The 26,835-nt window shown below is 37.2% G+C and overlaps 1 protein-coding gene across 2 annotated transcripts; it reads right to left on the minus strand.

Annotated features, from left to right (window-relative positions):
- Positions 1–1,057: 1,057 nt before the first annotated feature.
- cep131 (centrosomal protein 131) lies at positions 1,058–26,779 on the minus strand. Of its 2 annotated transcripts, XM_082151612.1 has the most exons (27): positions 26,370–26,779; positions 25,338–25,526; positions 24,482–24,576; positions 22,366–22,477; positions 22,046–22,173; positions 20,219–20,323; positions 19,910–20,086; positions 19,635–19,752; positions 17,111–17,227; positions 16,849–17,002; positions 16,612–16,709; positions 16,342–16,521; positions 15,554–15,745; positions 15,332–15,469; positions 15,045–15,170; positions 14,311–14,427; positions 13,895–13,924; positions 11,879–11,981; positions 10,025–10,226; positions 8,900–9,007; positions 7,856–7,973; positions 7,212–7,286; positions 5,475–5,617; positions 4,720–4,897; positions 1,803–1,999; positions 1,600–1,660; positions 1,058–1,491 (listed from the first exon to the last, which is right to left on the minus strand). In XM_082151612.1, the coding sequence occupies exons 2-27, from the start codon at positions 25,524–25,526 to the stop codon at positions 1,420–1,422; spliced, it is 3,333 nt and encodes a 1,110-aa protein (XP_082007738.1). In that variant the 5' UTR covers positions 26,370–26,779; the 3' UTR covers positions 1,058–1,419. The 2 variants fall into 2 exon arrangements, with proteins under 2 accessions (XP_082007738.1, XP_082007739.1); XM_082151613.1 differs by lacking the exon at positions 13,895–13,924.
- Positions 26,780–26,835: the final 56 nt, after the last annotated feature.

Genomic DNA, 26,835 nt, shown 5'->3' on the forward strand with positions numbered 1-26,835 from the left:
CCATCTCAACTCATCCTCATCCAGGTCTCTCACTTCAGTATGACTGCATATATACGTTCTGTGAGAGCCGCTAAATCTACTGTCAGTCCCTATCAATCTAAAGAGACATTCCATATTTATCTTCTCCACTTACTGCTTTACTGTCAACAAACCTTCGAAAATCTCTATCGCCTAGCTGTGCTGCCATCATTCACTGACATCCGAACCAGAACTGGGCTTCACTGAGGGCTCTGTGCGAGCATGTTTGGGTGTCCTGGGGGCTTCTGGGAAATCTCCTGTAATTTAGAGATAGCCTTGAGGGGGATCGGGACAAAAGGCATCTGTATGCAACACACAAAAGGCAGGGGAGTGGGGATGTTTGTGTCAGTGGGGGGACAGGCCACTCCTCTTTAATGTGAAGAGTTAACTTCTCTGCTCAGTATCAAAGCCTTTGCTCTTCCCACTTCTCCTGTCCACTGTAATCTCCACCCATTCCAGCGCTGGAGAGAGACAGGAAGAGGGTATGAAGTAACAGAAACATCTGGAACAGTTTACTGTGAATGCCTTTGTGCCCAGCAAAAGGGGCTTTTCCACTTCTTGGGTAATCTCACAAATGCATACAGATTTTACCCTCAAATCAAAATAATAAATGCTAGAAAAGCTTATTTTTAGGACCATTTTACAATTTCCATGACAATCAATGACATTTTGCCACAGTGTGAACCGTCATTATTGTTTAACTTTTGAGGGTTTTGCAATTCCCATTCATCTCGATTGTGATTCTCATCAGATTTCCATTTTTACTATATTATTATAAAATGACTATAATAAAAGCATAAATTAAAGTTAAAATAAAATAAAAATATCATGTTGTATAAATACTTTACAACTTAAATAATATATTATTGGTTTGAAACTTTTTTTGTTGTTGTTGCTTAATGAGCCAAATTTTTTTTATGAAAATAAAGACATTTGTAATTTATATATTTTGATTCTGAGGTGAAATATGCATGAGTTTATGAGGTGAGGTTTTGTAATATTCAACAACATAATAGATCTAAACTGTAGTGAGAAAATGTTTCTTGAGTTCATTTGTCTGGCTGTGTGAAAACAGTGGCTGAAAGGAATCTGTAATTTGGTCATATCCGTGCAAGAGAGACCCACAAAAGCCTCTCCTGGAATCCCGGAGAAGATTAAATTCCTCTCTTATTTCTTGCCTTGTTCCCATGGGAATGCCAAAGGCCGCCTTTCTGGATGAAAAATCTGGTGGAACTAAAATGTCCGCCTAGAATCCATCAGTTCATCCAAACAAGCAAAATAAATAAAACAAAAAAATAAAAAACAAATAAAGAGAGGTGGATGTTTCTTTGTGCAGGAGGACGGTATAACAGAAGGGACGGGGTTATGGTGGTGGGAGGGGTCAATGCCCTAACTTGTCAATCATTTCCCTAACAGCTGTTTTCTCTGCTGTTCCAACAAAGACTCAAGATGATCTGCTCTCTTCACCGCAGCCTAAAAGACAGAGGAAAAGACAAGTTAGTTGTGAATCAAAATGTATGCACAACAAGCATTGCATTTACTGCAAGGCAAATATATTGAATCAAATGTGTTGCGACATACCTCATGCTGCTTCCGCAAGTTATTAACAGTCTCTTCCTTCTTCAAAATAGCTGACTTTACTCTATTAAAGGAAGAGAGAACCATTTTTATTGTGGATGAGACCAGAACCTTAATTCAAACATAGTAAAACACCTCATCTGAAGGTTTAAAGCTAATCATATCAAGGACATGGCACTAAAGAAAAAATACTCTTTGCCTCTGACCTCTGATGCACTTCTGCAAGCTCCTCTTCTTTCTCTCTGCTCACTCGCTCCACCTCTAAGCGGAGTCGTGCTTTGGCTTCAGAATTTTCCATCTTCATCCTCCTATTCTCTTCCTCTGTTTCTACAAGGCGCTCAGCAAACTCTTGTCTGATCACTTCTGCTAGGCTGCGGCGCTCATCTGACAACTTATCACGAGTCTGTAGCCATTTCATAAAAATAGACAGAGGCAAAGCATGAGGACAGTAGTTGATTGAAAACCCAGCTAAACAAATCACAACACAACACTTACTGATGCTTAGAATTCCTAGACATTTGATTCCTAAATAAATAAATAAATAAGCAAATAAAACAGTTTAAAAGTATTAAAATAGGCTTAAATTATAATATAAAATTATAATGTTGGGGTCCAAAAATTACTCTTCTTGGCAAAAAAGAAATTTCTTGGCAGTTCTGTGACATTCTCCGCTGTAGTAAAAGAGTGAAGCAACTGGCCTTGTGTGTCATGTGCAAACTCTAATCCTGGACATCTTATATAACCACAATTGGTAATCTATTTTCAGTCGTTTCACACACATGCATTTACAGTTAGGTGTAACATTAAATAGAAAGTGTCAAAGGTCAACCAGTTTATCACACTTTTAGAGAGACAAGTAGCCTAGCTTTTTACCTGAATGATCACTGAATCCGTCTGAGGACTTCCTGTCATTCTAAACTCAAGTTATTATTTTTATAAAGTCCAAGTATATAATTTTTGAGTATATCATACCATCTACATATCTATATATCATATCATACTATACTGTATATCATACCAACTCATCGATATATCAGGGGCCAAGCCCCTGAATCAACTCAAAATGAATAATTTGTATATGCACCACGTCTTATTTATTGAGTTCCTTCTCAGATAGACACCATGTCTGGAACTGAAGCATCTTTTGCACCACTTCTGGCCACAGTACCTATTGCAGTCTGGGCATGTGCCACACAGGATTCGAACCCACGACCTGAATGGTTCGGGGCTCGTGGCATGTGGTTTAGCAGCTTGCGCCACTCAGTTGACGCTGAATTACCAGACTGCCAAGGAGAGGCTTTAGTATAAGAATTAGCACACAAAAGCATGTTAACCAGATTAGCATGCTAAGCTTTCTTAATGTTAATGTAGCTTATGGTTAACCTGATAGCTGAAGAGCCACAATGCATTCGTAAAGTGTAGCATTTAATATCATTATATTATATTGTAATTAATGGCAATGTCCTTGTTTTGTTCTATTATAGCGCCACCAAGTGGTGCAGTTCCACCGCTTTTTTTATGTGTTCTCAGATACATGTGTGTGTTAAATTTGGTGAAAATATCTAATTTTGTTTTAGAGTTATAGACATTTATATGTATGAGAGCATAAAAAATTACCCATGGGCGACTTTGATTGGATTTTTTTGCCCACTATAAAGTTTTTGACATTTGGGCATTGGCATGTAGCCAACAACCTATGTTTCCAACGGTGGTTTTGTTTCTTTCGGTCTAACGGTTTTGAAGATATTGGCAAATGTTTTTTAAGCGCTAAATCACAATGCTGCACAAACAGTAAGGCGAAACCTAGCATCTTTGGTATCGTTGGACTCGGCAAGGATTCAGGAACCTAAGGAGATGACTTGCGTGAAAAGAATTTTTGGACAAATCGTTCAGAAGTTATAAGCAAAAATAGCTTATAAATATAATTTTTCTTATCTCCGGACCAGTAGGTGGCGCTGCGCCGAAACGCAGCATATCGTCTAAGGTCATGCTTGTGATGACATGTACCAAGTTTTGTCTGAATACGATAAAGCGTTGCGGACATACAGCCTTAAGTCTGTTTTCACAAGCGCTATGTAAAATTAGTTTGCGCGGTATTCGAGAATGGTTTGACGAATCAACTTGAATTCCATAACTAAATAAAGTTATTAGCATTAACATGAGTGAAACTTTGGACAGTTGGTGGCGCTAGAGGGATTGAGTTAGAGACTACAAATTTGCTATGGTGACTGTTCAGACTGTCCTCTATCAGTGTGCCAAATTTCATAACATTCCCGCAAGCGGTTCTATGGGCTGCCATAGACTTGGAAGAATAATAGGAACGCCAACAATTTCAAGAGGTGCATATGCACTTTCAGTGCTTGGCCCTTAATAACTGAGAATTGTTACAGTGTTGTGTATTTAGAGCTTGTGAAACGTAGTGCTTTCACACTAGCACTTTAGGTGCGCTCTCGAGTTGGACTGACGTCAGGGTTCGTTTGTTTGGATGATGTGAGCGGTGTTTTCCGAACTTGGGTGCAAACCGTACCCGAGTCTGCATAAAAAGGTTGGTGTGGGGTACGGTTCATGTGATCTCCGGTAGGGTTCGCTGCTGATATGAACACAGTCGTACAAAATCGTAGAAGTAAACCGCCGTTGATGACATATGATTCAATAAAACTGTGTGAAGCAGAGAGAATCTATCTCATTTCTGCTCGCCTTTTGCAGAAATGGACTCCCGTGTTCTTTAGAACATTTGCAGTACATTCGTGGCAGATAGATGCAAGTGCCGTTATGTGAAAACAAAACCAAAGGTAGAAATACCAAAATATAAAGGAGTTGTGAGCAACACAATACATTTTTAAACTCGGGTTCGGTCCAGGCAATCGAACCAAGTGTGAAAGCACCCTTAAATATGTCTGATTACCCAATACAGTGGAATTAGAAGTACTGACTGATTTTGTTCAGTATAAAGTTAGGACCAATTATCGCTAATAAAATGTTAGGGAGCCGGAATCGTTATGTGAAAATGGAATCCTTATGACATCTCTACCAAGAAATCTACAATGGAGTCTGTAGATTTATAAGTCACCTATTAACTATGAGGGAGTACAAACACGGCATCGTCCCCGTGACGGCGGTTACCTGGGTGAGGTCGCTTATCTCTTGCTCTCGTTGTCGTAACAGTGACTGCAGTCGGAGGAGCTCTGCCTCCATCTCACTGTGTTTCTCTCTCATCTCTTGCTGTTTCTGCAGTGCCGCCCGCTCCGAACGCTCCAGATCTCTGATCTCGGCCTCGTATTTCTCCCTCACGCGCTTTATCCTGCACACGCGACATACACATTTACATTCAGGTTGTAAAAACCACAGTTCTTCTGCCATATATGTTAAATGGATGGGCTTCGGTGACTTAAATGTAAATGGCCACATATCCTAAATTCAAACTATCCAGGAAGAGCCTAAATATGTGGCCCACAAGGATATTGTTTTATTCAAAACCCTGCTGGAAAAAAAAACAGCATATGAGCTGAATGTTAATTGTTTTCAGATTTGAAATTTGAATTACACATACACAGTATATATACTATACATACATATACATAATAATATATATATATATATATATATATATATATATATATATATATATATATATATATATATATATATAAAAAAAAAATAAAAAAAATAATATAATTTAAACTCATGATGAACAGTATGGCTGCACTGGTCTACCAGAAAGTTACTGGTCAGCAGGGAAATTTGTAGCACATACCAAGTCTTACCACCAGTGGAAATAAACTGATGTAGAATTGCATGTGAGCAAAACTGTAACATCCTGTGCTATCCAGCTCTCCACAGACACACAAGTTCACATAAACAGGAAGGTGGAAACACACCGGTTGTCAGCCGCTCTCTCACACTCCTCTCTGGACCCTCTGGTCTCCTCCTCTAGTCTCTGAATGGCCAGCTCAATCTCTTTGTCTCTCCCTCGGCGCACTTCCTCTTTAAGCTCCCTCTCTCTGCTCAGCAGCCACGCTTCCTGTGAGAGGAAACACCATGTTTTGAGAGGACCTTAGAGACTTTGTAACCTTACACACACTTACAGTTGTAAAACCTTTTTGACTTTGTTAATACAGAGATGGTATGGTTGGTATCAGGGGTGGGTAAACACACTAAACCTGAAAATATACACCATAGCAAACTACTCTGTTATCACCTTTAATTCTTGGGACAGGTGGATTATTACAAACCTCGACCAGTCCAAATAGCCTATTAGTGGTACACAGAGGTTAGCCAATCAGGTCATTTGCATTTGCTATGAAATTCTGACTGGTTTAGAGCAAAAAAGCTTAATGCACAAAAGAGATATTTGGAATCTGTCTTTTTTTTATGTTTTTGAAATAAGTCTCTTATGATCACCAAGTCTGCACTTATTTGAAATTTTTTTTTTTTTGCTTTATATTTTATTTACATTACTCCAGTCTTTAGTGTCACATTATCTTTCAGAAATCATTCTAATATGCTGATTTGCCACTCGAAGAAACATTTAATATTTTTTATTATCAATGTTGAAAACAGTTGTGCTGCGTAATATTTTGTGGATACATTATTTTCAGGATTTTTTGATGAATACCGTAGAAAGTTAAGAACAAAGAATAGAACAGCATTTATTTTAAACATAAATATTTTGTAACAATAATTGTCTTCACTATCACTTTAGATCAGTTGAAAGCATCCTTGCTGAATAAAAGTATAATTTCCTAAAAAAATATATACTGCCCCCACATTGTTGAAATGTAGTGAAAAATGAATCCTACAAAATTATTAGCATTGATGATAAAACTCAAAGCCAAGAAAATGCCTTATATAGTATTTTCTTGTTGAATAAAAATGAACTAAATGTAATCATAACATAACAACTGAGTCAATAACAACATAATCATAACAACTGAGTCTAAAGGCGGCCGCACACCGGACGCGCAGCTCAGCGCCGCGCCGCGCCGCGCCACGTCTAGGACAACTGTCACCTGAAAATCCGATAACATCAGCAATTTTCTGATTTCTGTAAATAAATATAAAACTAAATGTATATTGCCGCACAGGGTGAAGTCCGTATATACATTAACTATGATTTGAGACACACACATGTACATTTTATATAAAACTATGTAAATGGCGCTCTGTGGCGCGGCAGGATTTTGAACACGGTCCTGAGCCGCCGCGGACAGACGCCGAAAGGCGCCGCCAGTGTGTGTACTCTCATAGAGAATAGTGTGTTCGAATTTAAAAGACGTGGCGCTGCGCGGCGCGCCGCCGAGCTGCGCGTCCGGTGTGCGACCCCCTTTAGAAAGAAGATATTAGTGTGGACTCTATAATGATGTTATTTTCAACTCCCAGTTAACCGCCAGTTTACTGAGAATCCATCTTATATCTTAATCGATCACTCAAGCTTTATGTGAGATCCCCTGACATTAATCATGAGAAAATTAAATTGATAAGTAGATGTACATTTAGGCACAAATTCTAAACATATGCATACATGCATACAATTGCGTCTTACTCTGTAAACATGTAAAAAGTGTAGTACAAGATAAAATAAACTAATTTCAAAACATGTATACATAAACACTTACCTCTTTTTTCATATAATTTTCTTCCCATGTCTGTTTCTCAATTTCGAGCCTTTCCTTCAGGGCCTTAACTTCAACCTAATGAAAAATACAGACAACAACACAATTAAAAGAACCAAAAGAATGAGACCCAACATTCCATATTGCCACAAAAATGTGCTTTCTTGTGACCTCTGCAAATATTGCACCACCAAATACAAGACAGGTAATTTGAGTTCTGGTCTGAAAGTCTCAGGCAAAAAAAACAGACTAGACAGGTTAGACAAGGAATGATGTACGGCAGGAGATGAGTGCTGCACAGAATGACATAATTAATCAAGACATTTCCTGAGAATGTTAAAAACGTATCAACAATACTTGGTATCAATTCAATAATACTGAAAGTTGCATTTACTGCTGGCTTCCTTTGTTCATTGTTCTTACATTTTTGTTGGTACTACTCACAAGAAAGTATCAGTTATACACACAGAACTGTAACTTAAGCATGTGGCTGCTTGCAGCATCTGATGTTACAATTTCTGATTGCTAAAAATCTCCTTTTGTGTTCGATGCAATTAAGAAGAGGCAGAGTCAAATGATGGAAGAATGCTTTACTTGAATACATAACAGTTTGTGTGGACTAACATGACTAGATGTGAGTGTGTTACCTGGTGACGTCTCTCCTGCTCATCTCTGCTCTTCTCCAGTTCTTCTCTTAACGCTCTTCCTGCCAATGAGCTGTTGTCTTCCAACTGCTTCCTTAAGTCTTCCAGCTCAGCATGCTGCCTATATCACACACACACACAAATTCACATTTCGTTTTAACGTAACTTGAATGTTTCATCTCGTCCCACTCTTTTGGAAAGCAACTGTAAAAAAAAATATGGTAACACTTTACTTAAAGCCTTTATTTATAATGCATTATAAAGATCTTCATAATAAACATTATATAATAATGCATTATATCTTTTCATAAATAATTGTAACCAAAGTTAAAATGCATTATATTATTTGCAGATCCCTTGTTGCATCTGAAATTTGTTGTTTGTCATGTGTTTTAATGCTTTACACTTTATAAAGGTGTGTTCAGTGAATAGATAAGTATTATAATGCATTATAATAATGCATTATAATTTAATATATAAATGGTTATGATTGTAACTGTGGTTACGATTATTCATGAGACCATACAATGCAACATAAGGCATAATTCATGCATTAAAAATACTTTTAGAATGCATGATATATAAAGGTTTTAAGTAAAGTGTTAAATAATTTCAAATCAGTATTTTTTAGTCTACTAAAAGTATATATTTTAAAAAAAATCTTGAGAATCTTGAGTCACTTGAGAAGCAAAATAATTTTGTTTTATGAAATATACTTTTATTTTGTTTCATGTAATATATCTTATAGCTATTACTCCATTGGATTTTTTCTTGTTTTAAGCATTAATCAGAAAAATGTTCATGATTTTTAATAAAAAGGAAAAATAAACTTACAAGACTCAAGATGCATTCTCTGAAAATAATTGAAAAAAATGTTGTTGATATTTTTACTTGAACAAAAATCAACCATCCCAACAAGGAAAAGTATTGAAGTTTCTTAGTGTAATTATGTATGACAATTCCTAGCTAGCAACTTTTGGCACCCAATGGTTCAGCCAGATAAACAGGGTCCTGGTCATGTGACCTTAAACATCCTTTAAACCTGACCTGGCTCCCAGCTGTGTGATTCGCTCTTTCTCCTCGGACACTTCTTTATACAGGCGCCTCCTCTGCTGCTGCAGTGCGTTCTCCTCTTCCTGCAGCTGTTTCTCAAACCTGACACACAAACACACATTCATTTACTCAGTTGTGTTCTCATAATTCAATGCAGGTGAAATTAAGACTTCATCTTTGTTTTACGTTTACATAAGGATCTGAGGGATGATATTACTGCCATTGTGAGAATATGTAATCATGTAATCAATAAAGTAACTTTAATCTGATTATGAGTATTTTAAAAATGTAATATAATCTAGTTGTAAGTATGTATATATCGTTTATATATTATAATCAGATAAATGCAGCCTTGGTGATCTTACCAACCCCAAACTTTTGAATGCTATCCAAAACTGTATTTCAGTCTGATCTTCACACAACGCTATCATGTGGCTTCAGCATCATATGGGCCACGTTTATGGTGCTTTTATTGTATTTATATGTCTTTTTAGGAGCTTGACCGATGTGGTAATTATGAACTGTTGTTGTAGAGAAAGAGCTGCATGAGGAGTGCATGACAGAAGTTTGTGTGTGAAATAAAATGATCTTTGTAGCAAATTATGGTTCACAGATATAAACCAAAGGTTATTGGTAATAAAAAAAAAAAGAGAAAGGATAAGGCCTTTGACATGTTCTACTTCAACATCCTGTTTTAACAGGAAATACATAATCACAGGAAAGAAAACTACAATTTCACAGAACAGCAGGGTTAGTCTGAAATAATTATAATTAGCTTTATATAAAAACAGCAGACTCTATATTCTTTATTCTTATAACTAAGTAAATGTGTGTGTGTGTGTGTGTGTGTGTGTGTGTGTGTGTGTGTGTGTGTGTGTGTGTGTGTGTGTGTGTGTGTGTGTGTGTGTGTGTGTGTGTGTGTGTGTGTGTGTGTTTTCAAAGGCTGTATTCAGCTTTGAGATCATGTCTAGCCAGTTTCCTCTGTCGCACTTTCCAGGCCAGTTTGAGTGTGTTTGTGTTTTCTAACATCTGTGAACACATCGTCTTGGCTGCCCATCTCTGTCACTGGTTTGATCTCTGATGAACAGATGTGCACTGGACACATGTGAGTGTGTGTACCTTTGCTTAGCCAGTTCTCTCTCTCTCTGGCACTGTTCATCTCTTTCTCTCTCCAACTGCTGTCGTAACTCCTCGCTCTGCCTGACATAGCGCTGAGCGGCCCTCTCGTCTGCCTGAAGCAGCTCTGCCTCGTGAAGAACTCTCAGTTTCTTCAGCTCCTGCTTGTGTTTGGAGATCAGCTTCTGAATCTCTGGCTCCAGACCTGGAAGAGATAGTTATCAAACATTATAAAGAACTAACATAAATATTTGCAGTATAGAATTCAAATAATCATGGGAGGAAAAGAATAAAACATCACACTATTTGCTGATGCAAATGTTTGAATTACAATGGGATACAAAAGCCTACATTGAAAATCTGGAATTTCTGGTGTCACATTATTTTTCAGTTAAAAGTTTAACTCAAATTGCGGAAAGGTAATATATATATTAGGGGTGGAACGGTACATGTATTCGTATTGAACCGAGACGGTACGGGCGTCACGGTTCGGTGCATGAATACACACGGAGAATACACGGTATAAAAATAAATAAAACTTGTGTGCAAATTAATTAATGTAATGCGGAACTACTGTTAGATACGCGGGTTCTTTAGGGACACCTAATCTGTAGCTCCGTCTTAGCTCAGAAGCTCCGTGGCTATAACTTATGGGCTATAATCATAGACATAATATCTATGGCTATAATCATAGACAGGCTATAATGGACAGGCTGCGATGTCAAGTTTGCAATGCTGGAATATGTTGTGTGTGTGCCTGCGTGCGCGTGTGCGTGTGTGTGTTCAGAGAGGCGCGGGCGCGATCGAACAATGGAAACATAAAAACATACTCATTTTGTTCATTGGACATCATTCAAACTGCAAAGTGTTTACTTATATTTCTGTACACTCGTAATAAAACACAACATTGTGCTTTTGTCAAACTGTAAACTCTTGTCAAACTGTAACCTACAACTGTCACCCAACACAGAGAGTAAGTTACACATTCTACATTGATTAAAAGAAAATCAAATTTGTTTTTAATGGTAGTATTATTTTATACAGAAATAAATTATTTATAATTCAGATGAGAATAAAGTTAGTGTTATTAAAATTTTAATGAAAACAAATATATTGATCTGAAATATAGCAAATTAATTTTAAATTCATTCAGGTACAATTACCAAACATATTTCAAGGTCTTTTTGTCTTTTTATTAATTTAATTATTAAAATTAATTATATAAAACTATTGGCAATGCACTACAAATAAACTGGTTCTATGCATTTACTTTATTAATAAAACTTATTTAAAGAGACATTTATTTTCCTTTGGTGGAACAGCCAACACAGACATGCACAGTAAAAATAAAATGCCTTCTACATTTTTGTTTTGCTTTTCCCTCCATTGTACCGAACTCGTACCGAACCGTGATGTCTGAACCGAGGTATGAACCGAACCGTGACTTCTGTGTACCGTTCCACCCCTAATATATATATATATATATATATATATATATATATATATATATATATATATACATACACTGTATATATTAAAATCAAAACGGGTGTCAGATGAGTGATGTGCAGTTTGACCAGCTTGAAAGTCCTTGGGACATATTCTCATTACTATGTAAGCAATTAAAAACCAGTTTGCTCTGTCTCCAGCTTATGCACAAAGGTATTTATAGAATGTGAACACATTTTTCACAGGTGTGTCATATATCAGCCATTTTATTTATGTCTTTAGGGCACAGAGACAAATCATAAACATGCATTGGCAGAAACATGCAGACTGGGCTGAAATGAATACTGTTGAAGCATCTGGTGATGTGGCACTGGTACAAACAGACACTTGTTGTCGAACTCTGCTGACCTTTCACAGTGATCTCCTTGATCTTTTTGGTCTTCTCATCGATCCATTTCTCCCGGCGGATCTTTTCTGTGGCACTCATTAACTCTTTGAGCTTCTTAATCTCCTGTGTGGAGGAAGAGAGGGATAGAAGGATGGTTAAACAGAAAGAGAAAACATCACCATCACCAGAAAGAGCGCAAATGAATGGGAAAGACTGCTACATCTTAAGACAGGCTCTTAAAATAACTATTTTACCTTGACACAGTGCATTAATAACACAATGCTGAGTGATTAACTCCCGCCAAGCCAGTCACGATGAAAATAAAATAGTCTGCGCGCTTATTACGATAACTACGGTAATCTGCAGGCAGCGAAAAAAGATGAGCTTTGAGGCATTTTCATTTTATCAAGTCTTCAGCAATACTCGATTTTCAATCAAATAACACCAAAGCCAAATCATTTTCTTCTTACTGACCCCAAACTTTTGAACAGTAGTGTACAGTAGATCTAAATATATATTGTCATACACAGAACATCCTGACATCCACTTTAGCCCTGCATTTATAAAAGTTCATGAGAGAAGTAGTGATGACTGATTTGTTAACAAATTGTTTAAATGTTCTTTGTGAACTGGATCAATTGAGTCAATAAAAAGATCCACAAAGAATAATTAGCTCATGAATCGGACATCACTACTTCTCTCATTGATGTGCCAAGGTGACCATAGCCGATGTTTGAAGATTTCAGTGTATTACAACTTAATTTTTTTTTCGTTTTCTCACCCAAAGCTATCGTATGACTTCAGAAGTCTTGAAAATATTGCCATATGGATCACTTTTATAATGCTTTTGTCTTTTTAAAAGCTCCATTCCATATTCACTGTAACTGCATTAAAGAGAGTGACCAGCACATTATTCATAATTTCTTCTTTTAGTGGTCCATGAAAAAAAAAAAAAAGGAAACTCATACAAGTTTGGAACAACATGACGGTGAGTAATTGATAACACAGAATACTCGTTTATTGGATGAGAACTAAAATGATAACTATGGGGATGTTCTCATTTACTACTGCATTTAAAAAGAAACTAAACAACTAAAGTCACTGAATAGGTTTATACATCAACCATTGGCTGGTTGCATACACCGCTTAGACCGATTGTACATGTAAATCAACTAATTTTCCTCTTTAAGACTGGTCAGAACTTCATAAAGTCATTTACACTGGCCTAATTTGAATCTGATTTAAATTAGACAGATTTCCCTTGGCTAACTGCTAGTTGGTCAGACTAGTTCTTAAGGCACAGTCTTCACATGATGGTTGTGTTTATACAACAGGCCACACATGTTACAGTTTTTATAATGTTATAATTTGTTCTGTGCATCTTTCCATGTTGTTGGGGATTCACTAGAGCAATCAGTGGAACAGAATGATGAATAATGAATGAATGGAACATGAAAATAAAAGTATTAAACTTCTGTAATTAATTAATTACATTAAATGTGCAGTTGACATTACATCTTTACGGTACACATTTATTTTATCTTTTTTTCTTTTTCTGTTTGGGTATTTCGGTATTTTGTTTGTGAATGCATGACAGATCAATATAACAAGTGCCAAAGCAATGCAAACTCACTGGAATATTGATGGTATCACACACACTAAATTAGCATACTGAATCGAAACTCATCTTATTCAGCAAATATTTAACCATTTATATGCAGCCACTTGCACTGCACAGTGATGTGTTTATTACAGACTGAAAACAAGACACATTGCAGAGGGTTATGACAATGGCAAAGCAGCTCTAATTTAGCGTTTCTTTTATGCAAAATCAAAGCTTAAATCTGAAAATAAACACTGTATGTTTGCTGCCTTACAAGAACTGCAGGTTCCTTGAAGTTTAAAAAAAGAATGCAAGGTTAATGGCTCCAAGCAAAATAAAGCTGTCTCTGTAAGTCAGCGTTGAGAGCAGAATAAAAGAATGGAAATGACAGAACAATGGAGTGATGAGGGTTAGAGAGAAAAACAAGAGTTACCTCGCACATGGGACCCAGAATTTGCCACACCTACAGGCAGACGGAAGGACAGATAAAGAGATAAACGCACAACAAATGCAGAAAGAGAAACCAGTTAGCAGTGGCAAAAGCAACTGAGCAAGCGAACATGCATTTGATGGTGTGCACAAGTTAATACAAACATACTCAAGATTGTGTGCAGAAACACAGCTTATGACAGCAGCAGAGAAAACCACAAACCACAGTGAAAATAAGAAATGTAGAAACCAGTACACGTTTGAGACTGAGGCACTACAAGATACACTTGAACAGACATTTAAAGGTCGATCGCCCCCTTGTGGCCAAAGCTGATGCAAAAACTGCTCAGACCCTGAGGCACCTCCTCTGCAGCAGGTCCTGATAGGATCACTGCACCACTTCATTAAAACTCAACTCACCAGCTCATGTTGCTCCTGCATCTGAGCGATCTTCTTAGTGTATTTCTGGTCCACCTGCTTGAGTTCTCCTACTACTTCCTCACACTTTTCACTCAGGGCCTTTTTATCATCAATCAGCTGAGAGAAAGAGAGAGAGAGAGACACACATTAATACAAGCACAACCTCATCTAGCAGTAAGATTAGAATGTCACAATATTTCACGTTGATTTTATTTTATTTGATCAAAAATACAGTAAAACAGTGATATTATATATTATTAAATTATATAATATATATTATTACAATTTAAAATAAAAATCTGAATCAACTAAAAGCTATTTTGTAATGTTACTGTGATAACAAAGAATTTATTTCTACAGCATTACTGTTTCATGATCCTTCAGAAATCATTATGCTGAATCATCAATATGCTGATTTGCAGTTTAAGAAACATTCCACATCAATGTGAACCAGTTGTGTTGCTTAATATTGACATGATTTTCATGACAACTAAACATCTGTTTTCTCCTGATCCCTGTAATCCATCCAAGTAATTTATTCTAGATTTTGTTTGTTTGTTTTTGTAATTCTCACTATTCTCAATGATGAATTTTATTACTGTAAAACAATAATTAGGGAAGAGAAGTTTGTAAAGACAAATTTGATGACTGATGAAAGTTGCTGAATAGATGTTGTATAGAGGCTATTGTTTTGTCTTTAAATGTCTTGGTGTCTCTATGCTTGAGATTAATACCTGGTCTATAAACGTCAGGTGTCTCTGTATCGTAGCTTCATACTGCTGTTTCTGTAACTGGAACGTATGATTGAGCTCTTTCTCTGTCTCCTTCACATGCCGGATCGTCAGCTCCCTCTGCTGGGCCTAAAGACACACATTCATATTTACAAATTAGTCTCAGGCAGCACTAATCACAGATCTGCGGTTGCATATTTCACGTAAACATTGGTAAAAGTCATCTGAGGTTGTGCAGAGTATTCTGAAACATACAGATGATAATATATGCATATGTGTGTTTGTTTTACCAGCGCTGTTTGTAGCATATTGACGGTGCGTTTTTTCTCATCTAGCTCCAGTTTGAGTCTCATCATAGAGCCGGTGACCTCAGCAGCTGTGGCCGACGCTTGTTCCACAACTGCTAGATCTTCCTCTGACAACACCACCTACACACACACATATGAATATAAAATTCAGTGCTGATATAACATAAAACTTAATAACTTCATATAGTCAGTTCAAATGTTTACCTCTCTATGTGATCCAGAGGTGACCGAGCGTGGTCTCTCCTGCTCGGACTTCTCCATCTCATCCAGGAAGCTCATAATGCTCTGCAGTTTAGCTTCTGAAAGCAGAGCGCCCCCATCTGGCAGGACTGGAGTCTGACTCAGCTGCCTGTGCCGTTCCACGTTATCAGTCGTCAGAGAGTTGGCGTCTCCATCCTAAGAAGAAAATGTATGTGAAGGTTAGCCAATCATAAAAAGGTCATTTACATTGCTGTTCAAAAGTTTGTGGTCAATTAGTTTTTTTTTTTTTAAGAAATGAAATTGTATTCAGCAATGATGCATTAAATTGATCAAAGGTACAGTAAAGACATTTATAATTTTACAAAACATTTCTTTTTCAATAAATGCAATAAATTCTATTCACCAAAGAATCCTAAAATATGCATCACAGTTTCCACAAAAATATTAAGCAGCCCAACTAATAAGAATAATAATAAATGTTTTTGAGCAACAAATCAGCATTTCAGAATGATTTCTGAAGGATCATGTGACACTGAAGACTGGAGTAATGATGCTGAAAATTCAGCTTTGCCGTCAAAGGAATAAGTTATATTTCAATATATATTAAAATAAAATAAAAAGTTGTAATAATATTTCACAATATTAGTTTTACTGTATTTTTAATCAAATAAATGCAGCCTTGGTGAGCTTAATAAACTTCTTTCAAAAACATTAAAAACAAACCTTACCACCCCCAAACTTTTGAACAGTAGTGTATATACAGAACTGAAGATAGGAAAGTGTCAATCCACCTTGTCAATCCACGCATACTTGTCCTTCCTGTAGCTCTTGGGCTCTGACAGTCTCTCTGGCTCCTCTTCTAAGAGCTTCAGTGTGTCTAGCAGGTCATTCAGAGTGGTTTTTGACTGCGTCCTGCTCGATTGCGCGCCTTGCCGCTGGTCCTCCATGCTCACAGACCTCTGGAGGATCTCCTTAGGGCATGAAGCAATGTGATAAGCAAAAGCTTTAAAATAAAAATTCACAGCTGGTGAAAATAGGGCCAGTTTGTTGTAAGTGGTTACCTGTGAACACTGAGATCCTCTGCACACAGAACCAACAGGTGACGCGGCCCTCAAATTCGTCACATCATCCAGGTCAGGCACCACATTTACATTAGAATCTGAAGAATAAATGGCAAAGGTTGTGACTACTTAAGAGTGATTTATGTGACCTCATGAAAATCACCCGCAAAGTATAAAAGGACACAAAATAAGGTAGAGGAAATCGAGTTTGATCTAGAGACCCAGAGTAGTGCACACCTGTGTTCATAGCCTTGACGTCAGTGGGAGAAGTGGGTGAACTCTTGGTGAGTTTTTTACGGCCCACTTTCCCAGCATGTCTTATTGCCTCTACCTCCTCCTCTGCGATCTGTTGTACCTCTGCAGCACGTTGGGCTCTTTTCTGCTGAAGCTCCTGTTTGGATGCACAAATGATGCAATAATACGTCAGAAAACAATGAAAGTAGCCAACACAAACTAGTAGCCAACACAAACTACAATAGCATTGCAAACTACACTCTACCTGTATGGCGGTATGCCGAGCCAGACGAGCTTTCTCCTCCCTGATGCGTTTTCGATCATCTTCTTTCTTCTTCAATGACTCTGTGGTTTTTTCCTCCTCTGCTCTTTGCTCCCTCTCCTAGGGAAAATACACAGAATTACCCACAAGAATGGAGTGATACCTTTGAAATAGGCTAGATACCATCAAAGTGAAAGTGATGTGTAGCCAAGTATGGTGTCCCATACTCGGAATCTGTGCTCAGCATTTCACCCATACAAGTTCACACACACACCGTGGACACACATTTTTACTGCAGTGCCCGGGGAGCAATTGACCTATCCGTAAGCCCCTCCCCTCGAACACAGATTAGCCAATGGCAGTTAAGTATCAATTGCATGGGGACCAGAACTCAGACATCTTTAGGTTTCAGCGCCATATAGAAACATTGGAAGACCCGAAGCTCTCATCGGTTTTATGGTGTTTATGTTACAAAAATGGTAAAACGATGTGCCTGGGGTACTTGTAACACTGATTCCAGGTATCCTGAGATGATGGGCATGGGTATTCATGTACTGAATCACCATACTGTGCGTGCGTTCACCAGCACGTTTCAAAAGTGTGATAAGATTTGCGCGAACGGACCAATTATCAGCGCAATACGACTGAAGCCCAGTTTATTTATAATATCAATGATGTGAGCGCAGTAACCTGATTCCCCAAGGATTCAACCCCAATCCCAATTAGGGGTGGGGTAAAAAATCGATTCTTAGATGCATCGCGATGCGGACGTGGACGATTCTGAATCGATTCACAAATGTCAAAAATCGATTTTCTAAAAATATATATTTTTTCCTAATAACGTAATATTGACGGATCGCAAAAGGCGGAACTCTAAAGCGGACGTGCAGTGTGCGGACAGTCTGTGGCGCCCGAACGGCATCCTCTTCGTTAAAAGCTAACATATGGAAAACTGGCAATTTCATTGTGACCTATTTAGTATTTTTTGTATGAGAGCTGCTTTCTGTATTGTTTAGTTTTCACATCAATATGCTATAAACCGATCTGTTATACGTACGTTATACTGCCCTCCACAGTCACAGTATGTATCAGTGCAATGAAAATTACATTTTGACTGTGCTCTCTGCAGATGTTCATTCACTTTTTTTGTATAAGCTGTTTTTGATTGTGTTATACAGCAAACATTTCAAGTCATAACTCTTTATTATTTAGTTGTGTATAAGAGCGGCTTTGTATGTTACTAATTATTCAGAATATGCGTAAGTCCACAAGCATTATGTTTGTATGAGAGCTGCTGGGACATAATTCTATATTTTTTAACGAAAACTGTTTGTTATTTTGCTACAGCAAAATGTTTTTTTTGTCTGAAGGGATTATATTGCTCATTGGAAATAACAGGAGGATGTTGGTTAGAAGTCTATTATTAAATGCTAGAGATTCAGAATATGCTTAAGTTTGTAATCATTTACTACAAGTATGCTGCTAGTACAGGCACACGTTTATTTTCCTGTTGGTTCTTTGCAATGTTGGGACATATGCTGGCAAATGTAACCTTACAGTTGACTTGCCAAATCACTTCCATTTGTTTTATTAATAAAATGAATATAGGAAGTAAATTCTTTATGAGTCATCATAAATACTTTGCTTTAAAAGTACCAAGTAGTCACAAAAAAAAAAAAAGATGCATCGATAATCATTACCCTCGTAATCGTAATCGAATCAAATCGTGAGGTGCCTAGAGATTCCCACCCCTAATCCCAATGAAGACAAAAACGTTCATTTTCCGGTTGTCATACTCTCATTAAGTTACAATTAATGTTAGTGAGTTCATGCTAACGTACAAACCTAAATAGCTAACTGTTCTCACGTCATGTACAGTTTAGGTCAAAAACACCCGATGGCTCAAAAAACAGCCATCTGCGATCTTGTCGACCGTAACACGAGGCTTCTCCCGCTTGCATTGTGATCTATAAACCCTCGCTTCCAAATTAATCGTGTTACGTACCATATTTATTTTGAAATCTTTTATACATCCCTTCATGGCATATTTAAGTCCCACTTGAATGCTCCTCGACAAGAGGTGGTCCTTCTGTGTCCAAAATTTATCAAAAGCATCTTGTGACAAGGTTTTCACACGGACAGCTGTGATTGTAAGATAGTTAGCAACGCTGTTTGTTTGTCCGAGATAGCAACAATAACTAAGGGGGGCGAGGCTTACCGGTCAATTGGGGTTTAGGTGCCTTGCTCAAGGGCACCTCAGTTGTGGGTAATGAGGGTGGAAGAGAGTGGTCATCTTAAAGACATTTTCTAAATGTCTATGTAACATCTAAGAGACATATTGCAGATGAGCAAACACTCTAAAAAAATGCATCTTGCAGATGTAAATGCAGACATCAAATAGACGTCTCTGTGATGTACATGTGCTATCAGGGATATAACATACTATAATATAATATAATACAATACAATAAAATATAATATAATATAATTTAAGGTATTATAAACCTTCTTGGGTGAAATACATTACCTTCTTTTTAGATGTGAGGAGGTGTTTGATTGTATTCTCATTGGCTCTCTTTCTGTTGGCATGGCGACGATACCAACGCTGGATGATAATAGCAGCATGGTTCACCTGCTGAATATACCTGTAATTTTTTTTAAATGTGTTTAACCATGTACAAACAAAGGCCATTTTTGAAAAGTCTGAAATGTCTAAAGGCCAATCAAACATTTGTACGGTGATGATTACGTAAAAAAACAACTCAAGTGCAAAACATATGAGGGCTGGAAAACACTGCTGACCTTTCGGCCTCCTCCTCGGTCACCTCTCGTCTGCGTGGCTGACCTGGGCTTCGGGGACTACGGGGGGCGTTGTTGTTGGAGCTCGATGACGCAGACGAGAAATTCTTCTGAGACTTAGTAAGAGAACCACTCACATCCAGAGTCGAATCATCATTTACGGTGGCTTTGATTATGTTACTGTTAAAACAGAGAGGGAGAAAACTGTAAATGTGTAAGCCTGGAAACAGCATACTCTAGCAAAAATAGAGCCTTATGTCTAAGATTAGTTGACAAAGCTGTGCAATCATTTAACGGTCATTATGAACCTACTTGAAGGAAGGTTTCTGATTGGAGCTCTTGGGAGTGAGGGGTTTCTCTGAGTGGTTGTTATGGAGGATGGTGGTCACAGAGTTTCCCACAGCTGCTTTATTGCTCCTGAAAAGTCAACACACAGACATCCTACATATTCAAATACATTTTTACATAATATAATAATTAATTATATTATAGGCTATATATCAATATAATATGCTGTATATTGAAAGAAGTATTTTTGAAAGTCTCTTACGCTCACCAAGGCTGCGTTTATTTGACTAAAAACAGTTAAAACTATGGCTGCATGATTCATTCAAATAAAACTGAAATCGCTATTTTGCTTAGTGCGAATATGAAATCAAAAAGGTTGTGATTTTTAATTAAATATATGGAACACTGCGATCAGAGCGGCTTGATCGGTTCAGTAAATGCTGCTCTATCTCTGCAAACGCTGAGTTCGAGTCACTTATAATGTAAGTGTAAGTGTACATTTGAAAAGTAAAATGCACCAAACATTAAGTTTTTACTCCAAACTCACTTCATAACATTTGAAATATCTTCCATTTGGGATCTGAAGTGGCTTCTTATCACAGAATGAGGCAGACAATGTTACTTTGTAGTATTCTATACTGTAATTAATGCTAAGTCGATTAGCACTGCATTATAATTATACTTTATTCTTATGAAAATACCTGATATGACTTGAACACAGATAAACCATGTTGACTGTCTTCATGTTTAATAAGTCAAAGCGTTTCTATCTTTTTTATTATTATTATTCAGCTACCTACAGTGATAGCTGGATGCCTTTGTCCATATTAGGAATATCCTGGAAGTTATATTACTTCTGTGAGGCATATTTGGACTTTCTGCACAAGGGCGCCCTTCAGCTTCCAGTATCAACGAAACATACATTGCATGTGTTTATAGCGCTCAATAATGCTCACACCACCCTATAAAAATAATACTTCTCTCTAAAGAAATTTTCTCTTAAGAATGTTTTTTTTTCCTCCAGTGTAGTGTACAGAAAAGCTCCTTTCTAATGATTTATAGTTATAGGCCGCCTGCATGTTAACAGGACGCCCTGCAGTTTTCCATAAAATAAAATTTATCTTAAAAAATTTACATTTTTGTTATAATTTTAATTATTATATTTATTCTTAAATGTATTGTATTTTTATTTGTAATAATTAAATAGTAATAATTCTTATTTTTGTTAATATTTTTTATTTAGTATTAATAATCATAATAATTATTATTAGTCATATTGATGTACAAACACAAAATTTGGGGCCAAATTTTGCAGCTCTACAAGCAGGCACAACAAACCTGGTGTTCTTTGTACTTTTTTTGTTAATTTGCTTTAAAAGTTGCATTTTAAAATGCAAACTATCCAGAAAATATGATTCTCAAGAAATTTGGTGCTCAAGAAACATTTTTAGGATTCTTTGATGAATAGAAAGTTCAAAAGAAGAGCATTTATTTGAAATAGAAATGTCTTTACTGTAACTTTTGGTCAATTTAATGTTTCAAAATAAAAATGCATAAAAATGAAATCTTACTGATACCAAACAGAAGAAACTCACAATTTAGGACCCATTTATATTTGTCTACCAAACAAAATTCTGTCAAGTGTATCAAACATTCTGGTTCTGTATATTTAAAAGCCATAAAGTCGAAAGGAATCCTAGCAATCTTCTCCCCAGGGCATGCTCATGCTTTAATTGACAAGCACAAAAAAGGCATAAAGTTGTCAGTGACACTGTTGTCATGGCAACAGCAGAGTTGGAAAGCTAAACCATGTGGACAGTGTCTACGCTGTCGGAGAAAATGGCCTCCCACCTGTTGTTGGCAGTGAAGTTGGCAGCCAGAGAGACGCCAGCTTCCCTCTTCTTCAGCCCTGTAGGAGAATCCATACTGCAGGTACTGTGAGAGCTGCTGGGCACAGGGAACACTCTCTGCTGATCATCCTGAAAGCAAGACAGACCACATGACTTTTAATCTTACCACTGTTTAATAAGGCCTTTTGAGTTCATACATTCTGTTAAGTTACTTTTCATGGCATAACAATCAGAAGGGCCAGTTACCCTTAAAAAACGTTTAATAAGATCTGACAATCACAATGGCATGAGACATAAAGTAGTGGATGAGTTGGACATTACCAGGATGTTCCAAGTGGTACGGTCTTTGGACATCTTGGAGAGGCCGGCCAGTTTTCTACGTCCATCAGAGCTGCTGTTGAACAGAGCCAGGAAGTCTTCTGTGTGGCCTTCACTGCAATCAGACGCAGAGAGAGAGAGAGAGACAGGAAGGAAGGAAAGAAAGAAAGGTCAGAGTATTACACACCAAACACACATGAGGAATATATAAACACAACACTTGACCAATAATACTGACACTTCTGTTAATGTTTTTAAAAGAAGTCTCTTTTAACCCCAAGGCTGAATTTATTTGATCAAAAGTACAGTAAAAACAGTACTATTGTGAAATATTCTTAGAAATTAAAACAACCGTTTTCTATTTTAATGTAATTTAAAATATCATTTATTAAAGGGATATATTTATTGCTATTGGTACATGCTATAAATTAATAGTTGTTGTATAGGGTTTGTTCAAATGCTTCTTATAAACATTAGGAATACCTAGCATGTGTTTCCTTTCTTTAGAACAAAAATAAAGGCAAATCTAGTGCATGACCTGAGATTCGGCTCCAGTAAAACCAACCAGACTATTTAAGCTAAACATATCAGACGAGCATATAAAAAAAAAAGTTCCTTTTTCTGAGGTGACAACAGCTGCACTGGGCTCCCAGCAGAGGAATGCTACAGCAGAGGGGCAGATGTCCATAAGCATATGGCAATCGCACCCCTTAACATTTAAATTGCATCAAATGTTTAACATGATGTCCACCCCTATGTCTGACGCACCGGCATCTGTGCTAGCAACTTCAGTATGCATATGTGAGTGTTTTGGGGGTGTGAGGGGCGCCTAGCGTCAGCTGGTCCAATGAAAAGCAATTCAAGGTACTGCATTCCTCCACATTTCCTCTTTTTAAGTGATTCAGAGGAAAGAGGGGTCACGGAATGACAGTTATTAAACACCAGAAGGAAGGGGGAAGGGGTATTGGGTCGTTTCTTCATTTAAACCACTCTGTGGCATCCCAGGATGCAGTGGGAGGGGAGGGGAGGGCAGGACTGGCAGCTGCCGGACAAAAGAATTTCAGCATGCACACTTCTCCTTTCACTGCGTTCTCATTCGAGCGAAACCGGAGACCCCGGCTCCACTCTTGACAAAGCTGAACCTGGCCCCCTCTTGCTTGTCTAGTGTTGCAGCCAGCAGGCCACAATAGCTATTGTCTGGGGAAAACCAAATTCACTCAAACCCCCAGCTGTTGCTGCTTTAAGGGTATAAACCCCCAACCTCCACGTCTAGGAGGTGATCAACCAGGCATACCACAGCTTGGGTGAAGCGAGTGCATGAAGGCATGTGCACTAGACGTGCGTGCACAAACATGCCATCATTGCTTTAAAAAAATCATACATGTTGAATAACCTCTCACTCATGACCCTTGGGGATTATCCATTCTCAAGGTTTGAATAGGACAGCTGGCAGTGAATCTCACAAAACATTATCTTATTTCATCGCAAAATCAAAAGAAATCAATCAGAAATGATGTTTCATAAAAGGCATTTTAGGTCCCTTTAGGACCAAGATTTGTTACAATTTTTTTTGCATTGAGACAGCATTTTAATTATAATTAAACAGATTTTTCCCTCAAATTCTCATTACCGTAATGCAAAAAAAACCAAAAACAAAACTGTATTCTAAAAAATATCTTAATATGTAAAAAAAAAGAAGAAGTAGTGTTTGCTTTTATAATACTGCTTAAAAAGTACTAGAATCTAATGGGATTATAATCCCATTAGATTCTAGTACTTTTTAAACAGTATTATAAAAGCAAACACTACATTTTGTAAAGTAACTCTAAAGTAAACTACAGAGAGCACAACATATGATGTATAAATACTATACAACTTAATATACAAGTATAGTTTTGTGCAATATCCTTTTTTTTTTTTTTTTGCACCACGGTAATGAGAATTGGAAAGAAAATGTTTCATTGTAATGAAAATAATAATGTCACAAACAACCCTAAACCTATAGATCCTAAAAACAGGCTTAATTTTATTAAATGGGATTTAATTCTTTTTTTTCTTTAGATTCATCAGCACCAGAAGAGTCAAATGGCATGCAAATGAATGACAGATGGTTCTGTACCTGGGGCTCGTGTTGGCCTGCTGGTTCACCTGTGTGGTGCTGTTAGACCGACGCAGGTTCTTAATTGCCCGTGAGCTTCCCAATCCAGCATCAGTCTGCCAACAAGAAGGAGTGCAAAACAGTTATAATACTAGGCCTGCTGCAGACTAAGAACAGCTTTAAAATGGAGCATCTCTCACTTTAAAGGAGCAGTTTTTACACCCAGCATTTGGTTACAAGACAACCAATGATGTTATTGATGTCCAAACTGCACAGTAATATTATATTACTTTCAGTCTGTTCTAACACATAAAGTTATCACATGGCTTTAGGCGATGTGAAATGTAGTGCAGGAGTCATATGTATTAATTTACTTATATGGAGCTTTTATAGTATGAAAAAATCTATATGAAGGTGTATTAAAAAGTAAATTTTTGTGTTCCAAAAAATATGATGGTGAGTAAATAATGACAGAATTTTTAATTTTGGGTGATTTATTGCTGTACTTTAAACAAAGAAAGAATGGTGATATTAAATATCCTTATTTTCATTAGCCCAAATCTTAATAAATGAGTCAAATGGTGAAGACAAACACATGCATGACAGAAACGTTTCCTTTATGACAAATGCAAGTCTCCAAGGGAAGATGGTGGCGTCAAGAGTCCAATTTTATACTTTCATTTAATGGTTATCTCAATAGTGGCAATGAAAACACATAATAACATTTAACTGCTGTGCATAAAATAAAGCATAACCTGCTTGTCTGAATCACTCTGAAGTGCTGCTATGTATATTACACAGTTATGACCATCATTGTTTATTTGATTCCCCTTATACAAGGGACACCTACTATAATATTGTAGCCAAACAGACTCACCAAAGTGTTTCGCTTCCCCCGGCCATCACTGGCCACAGACACAGATATGGATCGAGAGAAGTGTTTTCCAGGTGAAGCACTGCTGGGTCTGCGGCCCATTGCGAGCTGAGAGCCGGTCAGGCTGAGGTCCAGTCCGTCTCCAGCTGCTCCTGTCTGGATCGATGCGGATGGACTGCGAGTTGTATGCATCTTAAAAATGATGAGCATAGAAGAGCTCAAAAACCAAGATCTAACCACTGGGGTAGTGCTGGATACTGTCAGGATTCCCACAACTTTTGTCTAATGAATTTCCAATGTGATTACCAAATCACTATTATAATACAATTATTTTATACACATTGTATTTACACCGATTTAATATTTTAGAGATAAGCATAACTAGAAACATCTATATTGACTATAAACATTTCCATCACTTTGAAATCTCAATGTTCAGTTTCTCTTATATTTCATGGTTTTCCCATGACCGTTAGATCCTATAGATCAGAAGAAGGTGGAATACCCTAGTTATTAATAGTATTTATGTCAACACGAATACTGTAAAAGATGCTGTTGAACCGCACAAGTAAAGTCATCCATAGGTCTGTCTCTATGGTAACAGCTTCAGAGCATCACCACCGTCCATCATATATCAAAAGATTTCCAAACACTGTTTGGTTTCCCTAAATAGTTTATATTATCTGTAAATTGGAAACTAGATATACAACTAGATATCAATATGACAGTCTAGAACTTTCTATTACAATTGTCTACAGTTTAAACACATAAAAACAAGGACATTTTAAAACCAAAGGCCTCCATCGGTATCAGCTCAAACCTGATGAAGGTCAAAACACAATACACTGCCTCTGAGAAACATTGCAAAAAATATAAACAGATGTTTTATTGAATAGTTACTGGATACTAGTACCACAGGATTGCATTGACTTGGTTCAGCTATGGCGAAACTGTCTTTCTTGCACCACTTTTTGCTAGCTTCACTTGATAAACACGACGAATACAGTAGGATTAAACTGTCAATCCACTGCTTACCTTCTCTAAATCGTCCACATCAGATGAAGCAACTGTCTTTATTCAAATAAGAGCGTTGTTATTCCCGTTTGGAGCGTCTGACAGTGATTTCTCATCTGTCTCCAACTCCACAGCGCAACATCTTCTCATTGGCAACCAGAAAACACACACGAGCGCCGCCCATTAAGAGTTTTGATTGGTGGAGATACGAGCAATCCGATTATCTGATTGGCTATTTCGATGTGTATTTTAGACATGATGGCTGAAAGAGGCGTGACGAAAAGGCAAGATAGGTAGGCGTGCTGCACAGGCGGCAGATGTGTCAATTTGAGCTGACTTACTGAGATAAATAATTTACTATGACTTCTAGTAAGGGAGTTTTAAATGTGGCACACTAGTTAAACTAATAATTATAACTATCAAACATGGCAAAAATGTATTTATTTATTAAACGTTGCATTTTATAAATATAATTGTATTACATTTT

Source organism: Leuciscus leuciscus, assembly GCF_965113295.1.
Source record: "Leuciscus leuciscus genome assembly, chromosome: 21".
Classification (NCBI taxonomy): Eukaryota; Metazoa; Chordata; class Actinopteri; order Cypriniformes; family Leuciscidae; genus Leuciscus; species Leuciscus leuciscus.